The 9,899-nt window shown below is 41.9% G+C and overlaps 1 protein-coding gene across 1 annotated transcript in view; it reads left to right on the top strand.

Annotated features, from left to right (window-relative positions):
* Positions 1-223: 223 nt before the first annotated feature.
* The window catches only part of LOC308042187 (rap1 GTPase-activating protein 1-like), a gene marked incomplete at both ends in the record, with an annotated part of 56,410 nt that continues 46,734 nt past the window's right edge, over positions 224-9,899 (top strand). Inside the window, 6 exons of the mRNA XM_080347377.1 lie at positions 224-367; positions 624-779; positions 5,735-5,806; positions 6,089-6,175; positions 6,847-6,981; positions 8,533-8,679. Coding sequence (XP_080203503.1) covers positions 224-367; positions 624-779; positions 5,735-5,806; positions 6,089-6,175; positions 6,847-6,981; positions 8,533-8,679 — 741 coding nt within the window. The remainder of the gene's footprint in view (positions 368-623; positions 780-5,734; positions 5,807-6,088; positions 6,176-6,846; positions 6,982-8,532; positions 8,680-9,899) is intronic.

Below are 9,899 nucleotides of genomic sequence, written 5' to 3'. Positions count from 1 at the left end.
GAGGATTCCTGGTTTAGCTTCATAGCTTTTAGCGAGCATGTTCATCAGCAGAAACATTGTGCTGCTTCAGGCAGTGCATTTGTTTTGGGAAGATGTGATGCCCCACTATCAGTGATTTCTTAAAATCACCTTTGATAATATTGATGTACCAAGGTACTGTTACTGATATATTTTCATTTCTTTCCACTTCCTCATCTCTGTCCTGCCTTATCTATGGTGTGGTATGGATTTGCTCAGGTTTCGGGGAGGCTTGGATGTCACTAGATGTCAAACGGGCACTGAGTCAGTGTATACAAATTTCCGAGGCAAGGAGATCATGTTTCCTGTGTCTACAAAGCTGCCCTTCACAGAGGGAGATTCCCAGCAGGTATTGGAAGGGGAACTAAGGAATTCAGTTGTGTGGCTAAGAGGGGAGGGGTATTCAATGTGGGGCTAGTTAGAGGGGCGAATGCCTAATTGCATAACAGTGGGAATTATAGCTGGAGTAATGGTAAAATTAATTGATGAGGGGTTTGGTTCAACAGATGGACTGAAGATGTTAAATAGACTGGTATTTAAGGGCCCATTGTACTGTTCTACTCTTTTTCACCTGCCTTCTCACTTTATTATTTTTCTGTCTCTAGCTTCAGCGGAAGCGTCACATTGGGAATGACATTGTAGCCATCATCTTCCAGGATGAAAGCACACCTTTTGTCCCTGATATGATTGCTTCTAATTTCCTACACGCTTATGTGGTAGTTCAGCTCACTCGTGACACAACTGGGGACACTTTCTACAAGGTGAACAGAGCCAATAGATTCCTCTGTACTGATTTGCTGATATTGATCCTTGAAGTGGAAACCTGTTCTTGGGCTTTTGGAAGAGGTGCGGATTCAGCCAGCTGTCATCCTAACAGCTCTGCTTGCACTTTTAGCAAACTTGATCAATATGGAATATTAATGGTATTTATTTCTTTGGATCAATTTTCAGTGAAAGGCAATAATTAGATCTATTACCAGTAGACCTAGAAATCCAGTAGCTGCCACCATCTCTCCTTGCCCTTCACACACTCTCTGTTCTCTGACCAGGAGTCTCCAGTCTGCTATGCTGTTCTCTATTCTATAGGTTCACATAGGTCCTCCCTATTTAGTGTGGTTGCTGCTATTTAGCAATCTCTGTTCATGTTTGTTGAGTATTCAGATTTCATAAATACATTTTTATCTGGATGGGGCTAGGAGGTGAGGCTGACAAAGACCAAGATTCTGGAATGCAAGTGTTTTACTGCAGGACTGCTTAGTGCCTCTACCTAGCAAACAGAAAATGAAAGAGTAATTCAATCAATTTATTAAGAATCTACACATGGAACTAGAATATACTTGTATGTTTTTCAAAGGGGCTGATGAATTTCTGAAGCTTAAAGCTTGGGAATTGAAGCAGGACAAATTCAGATTTTTTGTTGTTGTTGTTGTTTACATCAAAGAGCACAAGGAAAAATTTATGCCATTTTGGGGGATGTATTGCTTGCATCATATAAGTCAGGTAAAACTCATTCACCTAACTGAAAGCTATGTCTGCATTGCTCATGCTGCAGAGCACAGCGCTGAGAGGTTGCCCTGCCGGAGACTGCAGCTCAGATGCAGCTGGTTGGCCTAATCTATGGAATTCAAACCAGCTACATCTGCTTCAGGGGATCCCAGAACAGGATTCCCATCTGTCAGGGAAGTGCTACCTGTTTGGGCCCTCCAGTTGAAAGAAGCTCTACTAGAAAACCAATTCCCTGTCTGCAGCTTTTGCACACAGCTCTTTCACTGTAACATGACTCTGTATGGATGCCTATGTAACTTTATGCTCAACTTTCAGTCATGCTGAGAGAGAAGAAAATATACAGAAACTCAGGTTCTGTGATGTTTCTATTGTAGAAACATTTTAATCAAAGTGCTATGTCTCGTATTATGTAGAAATGTTGATTTGGTCCTTATGCCTTGGAAATCTACAAGAACACCGAGAATATAAAAATTTGGACAGGATACCCATCTCTTTTCCCACCAACAAGTGTGCTGGGAGTGGAGTAACCACCTTCTATTGTTCCTTGTGCTATGGGGAGCCTGGTATATATGATAGCTTCATATTGATCAGGGACATAGCACAAGGAACATTGATAGCTTCATGTTGATGAGGGGCATAGGGTCCTAGTTCTTGTCTTGCTTTCTGTTTTATAGGGCACAGAAATTTACTGGATTTCATTTAATGACATGAGAAAGAGCTGGGGAAGGTTACCGTTTGTCTTGTCTCTTCCTACTATTGTTTTCATCTTTCCCTGTCTGCAATGCCATTGTTTTGGTTACTGTAATAGGGTTGCCTGTATCATTTAATGAAATAGTCCCAGTCAGGACCCTAGAGCCAATGCAGGATTTTCTGTAAAGGCTTTTCAAAAGGGCGTTTAACTCATTCTGCCTTGAGAGTATTCTAGTACTTAAGAGACTGAAGGAAATTTTTTTTCCATCCATTTTCCCATTTACTTAAGCTTTAGTGCCTTGTGGTTAAATTGGAATATTAATGGCATTTATTTATTTGAATCAATTTTTGCAATGAGAAAATTAAAATCATAGAATGTCCTGAGTTGGCAGGGACCCACAGGGATCATCGAGTCCATCTCCTCCTGTTCCTGCATATGACAACCCCACAGTTCACATTGTATGCCTGACGGCACTGTCTAGTCTTTTCTTGAATATTGACAGGCTGTGACACCTCCCTCGGGAGCCTGTTCCAATGCTCCACTACCCTCTGGGTGAAGAACCTTTTCCTCATGTCCAACCTGAACCTCCTCTGGCACATCTTCCTGCTGTTCCCTTGGGTTCTGTCATTGGTCACCAGAGAGAAGAGATCAGTGCCTGCCCCTCCTTCTCCCCTTGTGAGGAAGCTGTAGAGCCTCCCCTCTGTTCTGTCCCAACAGATGGGATGAGGGATGAGTTAACTCTGAATGCGACACACGCCCTGACTCAACAGATGAGACCAGGTGTGAGTTAACTGTCGGTTAATTCTGTGCGGTTATGTGAAGTGAATGACAGACAATCACTCCAGGGGTCCAATTCAGTTATGAGTTTTACTAAAAGTATGTGTTGGAATACTAGTTACAGCAAATAGTGGCTTTGCAAAAATAGTTTATGATATCACAGAACTTATCAATACATTAACAGCAAGAGTCCTACTACGAGCCATGTATTGGCAACCATTAGTAGCTATAATATGGGACTTAGAAGAATCCAACAGCAGAGCTTAAGATAATGTTACTCTTATATGTTCAAAAGGAAGAGAGAGAGAAAAAGAGTGGTACAGAGGGAAGGAAAACTAAGGTGTAAGAGAGAGAGAAAGAGAGTAATATATCACCATTCACAGAAGGAGAGACAAAGAAATGGGGGTATAGAAAAAAGGAGAGACGGAAAGAGCAGAGAGAAAGGAAGAAAAAAACAGATGAGGGATCCAGTCACTCTTAGGGCTCCACAGCGTGGATGATGAGATGTGTGTATGCCCTCCGGTGTCCCGCAGCGAGGATGCTGGGGTTTGTAGTTTAGGGGGGCAGCATCCTCCGATGTCTAGTCTAGTTCCCGTGGTGAGGCTGGTGGGCTGAGGGTCCTCAGGATGGTGGATTCCCTATCAGTGCTGTTTTAAGCGAGCTTTTTTTATAGCCCTCCGAGTAGAGAAGAGTCTGCGGGGGAAAGGGGTGACTGCGAAAGATCGACAAGTCTCGACAAATCCGGGGCCATGTTGAAGGGTCTGAGCTTTTCCCCTTTGTTTGCCAAGCTGTGCATATCAGAAGATGGAGCTATGTACCCTCCAGCTCATCCCCCCACCTCCAGTATTGGCCAGCTGGCCTGGGCTGTGGCTTGTTAGCTTGTTGTTGATATGTAAATCGCAGTTCACCCTATACTGAATGTGTCATCTCCTGTGGCTGGATGAACTAGTTTCGCTACAATGTTTTCAGCCATGATCCTTATCAATACACAACACCCTCCTCCAGGCTGAACAAACCAAGTGACTTTAGCTGCTCCTCATATGGCTTCCCCTCCAAACCCTTCACCAACTTTGTAGCCCTCTTCTGGACACTCTCCAGTATCTTTTTTTATACCGTGGTGCCCAGAACTGCACACAGTGCTCCAAGTGAGGCCACACCAGTGCAGAGGAGAGCGGGACAATCACTTCCCTGGTCCAGCTGGCAATGCTGTGCTTGATGCAACCCAGGACATGGTTGGCCCTCTTGGCAGCCAGGACACACTGGTGGCTCATGTTCAACTTGCTGTTGACCAGAACCCTCAGATGCCTCTCCACGGAACTGCTCTCCAGTATCTTGTTCCCCAGTCTGTATGTACAGCCAGGGCTGCGGTGCCCCAGGTGCAATATCTGGCACTTGCCCTTGTTGAATTTCATGCAGTTGGTGATTGCCCATTTCTCCAATTTGCTCAGATCACTCTGCAGGGCCTCTCTGCATCTGAGAGTGTCAACAGCTCCTCCCAGTTTAGTGTCATTGGCTAACTTAGTATTCCCTCAAGTCCTGTGTCCAAGTCATTTATGAAGACATTGAACAGCACTGGCCCTAAGATGGATCCCTGAGGAACCCCACTAGTGACTGGTCACCACCTGACATAACCCCACTTACTAGAACCCTCTGAGCCCAGCCCATCAGCCAATTACTCACCCACAAGTGTTTTTCCAGCTGTATGCTGGACATCTTGTCCAGGAGGATGCTGTGAGAGACAGTATCAAAGGCTTTACTGAAATCCAAAAAGATCACATCGACAGGCTTCCCTTGGTAAACTAGGTGGGTAACCTTGTCGTAGCAAGAAATTAAGTTTGTTAAGCAGGACTGTGTTGTCATTCAGATGTTTTTCAGTAACTTCTAGAATAATCTTCTCCATAATTTTGCGAGGCACAGATATGATGCTGACATGCCTGACAAAATGCAAGGCAGGATTTTAACTGGTAGATATCTATTGGGAGGGTGTGAGAGGCCTTGTAATTAAGGGTGCTGGCCTATGATGTGAGAAATCTGAACTACCACATCAAACTTGGCAAAAAAAAGCCTGTGAAATATTCTTAATTGCTGTGTGTATCTGGTAAGATAGCTGTGTATAATTACAAGTAAATGGTGTGAAGAGCCAACTGACTATATAAAAACTTCATTACAGTTACTTTTTTGGCATTGATATGTCGGGTAGGAGCACGGTTAAAAAAAAAAAAAAGACAAAAAACCACATGGATATCCTTATCTCTTGCTGAGAAAGTGCTTTTGTATGTGTACCATATGTGTCTCAGAGAGGTGGTGTCACTGAGATACTCCCCTCACTGTGCAGTGTAGTTCCACTGAAAATTCTCTGTCAAAAAAAAGAAAAAAAAAAGATCACTATAATCACATTGACAGAGGTTCTTCTAGTGGAGGTAAATCTTGCCGGCTGAATAGAAGCTTTTTTTTTTTTTTTCCAAATATACTGCTTGTTATTAAAGATTTCTAAAAACCAATTCACTTTATTGGTTTTGTTGCTTTTACTGTGTGCACATCTAGCTGACTGAATTTCTGGAAGATAAATCAGCACATTTATTCACTGAGTTCAGAAAGAGCTGGATGCATGGGATAACATATTTGAGTTCTTTTCGATATGTGAATTATTCAGGAGGGATCAGATATACCATAGTAGTCTGAAGGCTTTGATAGTCTCACTTGTGTTATGATACTTATTTTTTCCCCCTTATATTTTTTCAGGTTTCAGTCACAGCCCGAGATGACGTCCCCTTCTTTGGACCCCCTCTGCCAAATCCAGCCATATTTAGAAAGGTTTGTTTCTCTTGTCCACTGTTAGATGGCAGGGTAATATGGTAATATGGTCCCCTTCTTTGGACCCCCTCTGCCAAATCCAGCCATATTTAGAAAGACTTGTTTCTCTTGTCCACTGTTAGATGGCAGGGTAATATGGTACATACTCTGGAGTTCTGAGTCAGTGTTGTCAGTCTGGCTACATGACTTTGGAGGTCTAAAGAGCAGAAAGGCAGAGCTTTTCTCATGTGATATTTTTATCATTGTTTTCATTTCTAGTCTAGTCTTCATCCTGTTTTGCAGAGTGCAGAGTTTCGTGAATTCCTTTTGGCCAAGCTCATCAATGCTGAGTACAGCTGCTATCGAGCTGATAAATTTGCTAAATTAGAGGTGGGTCTATTACCTTGTTGTTTGCATTAAAAATTATAAAATTATATTACTGCCAGATTAAGAAAATACAGTATAACTTTTTACTTCTACTTCTTATTTTGTGTTGCTTTAAAAAGGAAGATGAAATGTTATGATACTTGGCTATGTGATACTTCCTTCGTATTTCACAGCAGGTGTGATAGAATATGAACAGGTACCTCCTAATGTAAAGATCTAATCCTCAAGTAAGAGTGGGAATATGATGCATGCATTTTGCTGGAGGAAATTCTGTTTTAGCTGAAACTCAGTATTGTGCTGCAGGATGTGTACTGATCTCACTGATTTTGGTTCAAGGTACTAAAATTCTGTTCCACACTCTGCTGCTTACCTGATCTAGAAAAAAATGCCCTCAATTCATGCCTCTTTTTCATCACCTGTAAAAAAAGTACCGGTGTCCTTTATGACTTGCTTTAGAAAGAGTTTAAAATGACTAGGTACTATTGTAATATGTTCCATAAAATCTAAACCACTAAAACCACATCTAAAACCACTTCATACTGTTTAAAATAATCTTCATGATGTTTGGTTTTGTTTTTGTTTTTTTAAGACAGACGTGAGACATTGCAAAAACAGGAAAAATAATCCCTCCGCCCCCAATAATAGTTGTGTTTTCATTCCTAATGTTGACGCAGAAAAGAACTCGGAGTGCCCTCTTGGAGAGCCTTTTTGAGGAGCTGCAGCTTCGCAGCCGCAGTATGATGGGGTTGCCCATAGGGGAGGATGACAAGATAGAGAATGGCAGTGGGAGCTTCCTTGAGAATTTCAAGGTGAGCCATAGTGGATTGATTCCTTTACCCAGTTGCTCATAATTTTCTCAAGCTCATTGTGTGTCCCTCCAAGGAATATTCACCCTGCTGGTCAGCTGTGCTTAGGGTGAGACAGAAGAAGTCTTTCAATCCAGCAGCCTTTCTCTAGAGCATCTTCAACTCTCCTTTGCCATATGTCTCAAGAAAAAATTTTCCCCTTCCTGTGCGCCTTTCTACAGAGCTACAGTGTGGCTTAGGGTGGAATTCCTTATTGTCCCTAAGAAATGAAATTCTTTATGCTTCATGCTGTCGTCTAATGTTAGACGAGGTGTCACTCCATGACTTACAGAAAAAGGAATGAGTGTTTGCAAGAGGAATAGTAATACCTAGTAGCAAGCAGCTTTCAGTTCCTACAGCATATCTCTTTCACTTAATTTTCCTCATAACTGAAATATTTGCAAGAGCCACTGCAAGAGCGTTTCTAATGTATCTGTGAGTGTACCATCTAGAGAAACTGTGATGCTTTACTTACTCTCTAAAAGCCAGAGATAATTTACTTTCTTTTGTTCAGTGTAGATTACACTTTGTTCTTTTTCTTTTTCTTTTTCTTTTTTTTTTTTTTAATCAGGTGGCAGAACTTATTTTAAAAGTGATCAAGATGATACGAGATAGGAAAGTTTTTGTACAAACAGGAAAACTGAGTTTTGAACTGAGAATCTTATATCATTTTCCTATCTACTTTTCCTCTCCCACTTCTGTGGAAGTGCCTCACCACTTCTTTTGTGTAAGTTAGCTGTCTGGACAGAGAAATACATTATTTCTTCAGATGACCATGGTGGGCTAGTTAGAGTTGTTAAGGGCTGTCAAACTAATCCATTTACATATAGTTATATGCGTAGCTTTGGTCAGAACTGGGATGCTTTGATGAGGTGTGTTTTTACATACAATTAGTCTATCCTGCCTTTGCTGCTAAACAGGAATTTCCTACCCATCTGGGTCTTACACTAATTATCCCAAAATGTCCTTTTCTGACTTATAGCAGATGCTGTGATTTGCATGTCATGTAGACATATGACCTTTGCAGAAGGCTGGAAAAGGCTGAGTAAACTCAAAAATAGCTTTTCCAGATGCTGCAGACTTTAGTATGGCTCCTTTCCCTTTGGAACCAACACCCAAGTTCATGCAAGACTGAACCTTACAGTCTTGAACAGGAGTTTGATTTTCTGTTTTGTAGCCTGTACTGGGTAAGAATTCTTCAGATTATGCTGTCTTATCCAATCTGCTGGGATACTGGTAGGGAATCTCTATTTTTTGCAACAGGAAAAGGGAAGTGAAAGTAGAGAATAAACTTGAGGAAGAGATCTCCACTGGCAGTGAGCTCCATGAATTGGCTAGGACCAAAAATGGGTAATATCTAAGATGCTGTCTTCTAGGAATTAGGATTTCTGTGGTTTTGGTGCTGGTTTATCACACCTTTCCACCCAAACTGTGGTACTTTTCCTACTGCTCTACTGTGTGCAGGTCTATATGTGTATCTGTGTTTGTTTGTTTCCCTGCTTCCCCACTGTTCAGCGGGTGATTAGAGGCCGCAGCCAGAGCCTGGATACCATGGGGATATCCATGAGAAAGCAGCAGCCAGCCACCCTGCCCAGCCGCCCAGCTACACCTGGCCTTGCCCTCAGCCAGAGTGTCACCGAGGGCCATAAGGCCATTGCTGCGGTAAGGTATTTGAGTGGGCTGTAAGAAGAAACCTGGCATACCTTTGTGAGCCATCCATACATTCTTAGTTCTCTTTCCCTATTAGTTTGTCCTTTTGTCTTTCTGTGAATGTCTTTCTGTTGTACAATCCCATCTCACAAGTGGTGACAGCACGTGTTGCAATCTGTTTTGTCTGTGCCTATCTCTAGCCTCAGTTCATGTGTAAACTAGAGCTGAGATTGATGCAGACTGGGAGGAGAAAGCCAAACATGATTCTGCATCAGATATCTATCCTGGATTAGATCCTGTATGTTGCCATACCTTAAAAAAATGCATGTACTGTGGTTTGACTAGAATGGTGCTGTATTCTCATATGGCAAGAGCTGAGAATATAAAGACACTAGATCTGTTCCATTTTCTTCAATTTCACCAATCAGATTCTTTTCTGTAATATAAACAGGTGTGCAATGCTTATTCAAGGTGCGTTTTTGCTGTAAACATAATTTGTATGTTGGGAACAAATAGCAGAGTTAATAAAGTTTGGGGTGAGAAAGAGTGAATATTTCTAGTCACTATCAAAGGCTTTCTTATTTGATAAGGATACCAAACATATGTGATCAGTGTGAGCATAACAAATCCATGACAAATGTTACCAGAAAAGGATCCATGTTTCTGATACTGGAATTATGGTCACTTTGGCCAAAGTGCATCTAGCTGATTATGGTCTTTGCACTAGTGATGTCAGTATACAGGCAAACTACAAAAACACATCTCTGAGTAAGCCAAGAAGGTTCCTTTCAGTATGGAAATTTATTGGTGACAGTTTCCTCAGTTGTATGCATTCCTTATGTCAGCACAACTAATTCACAGCGTAGTAATGATGAGTTTGCTGCCTCCTTCTCTCCTTTAACTTCTATTTTTCTCTGCCTTCCTGATTCTGCCTCTCCTTCTCTCATCACATGGGGATACCTCCCTTCCTGAGCCTCTTTCTCTGTATAGTGGCTGTGTATCTTGTTCTGACTTTGTTTCTGTATCTTTCAGTCTCTTTCTTGTACCACCTTTGTAAGCCCTAGATTATGTTTCTCACTGACAGAAAGTACTCCTTGCACCAGTGGAGCTGAGCTGTTCTATTGTATTGCAAAGCAAAGGAGAGGATCTGGATCCACATTGCAAACTCTCTTCCATGCTTTCAGTTCTCCACAGTGTTTCCCGTCATGTTTCCCGCTCTCTTTTCTGTCACA

This window comes from Nesoenas mayeri, assembly GCF_963082525.1.
Source record: "Nesoenas mayeri genome assembly, chromosome: 1".
NCBI lineage: Eukaryota > Metazoa > Chordata > Aves > Columbiformes > Columbidae > Nesoenas > Nesoenas mayeri.
The sequence above is the reverse complement of the archived record's forward strand: the minus strand, read 5'-3'. Positions and strand labels throughout refer to the sequence as shown.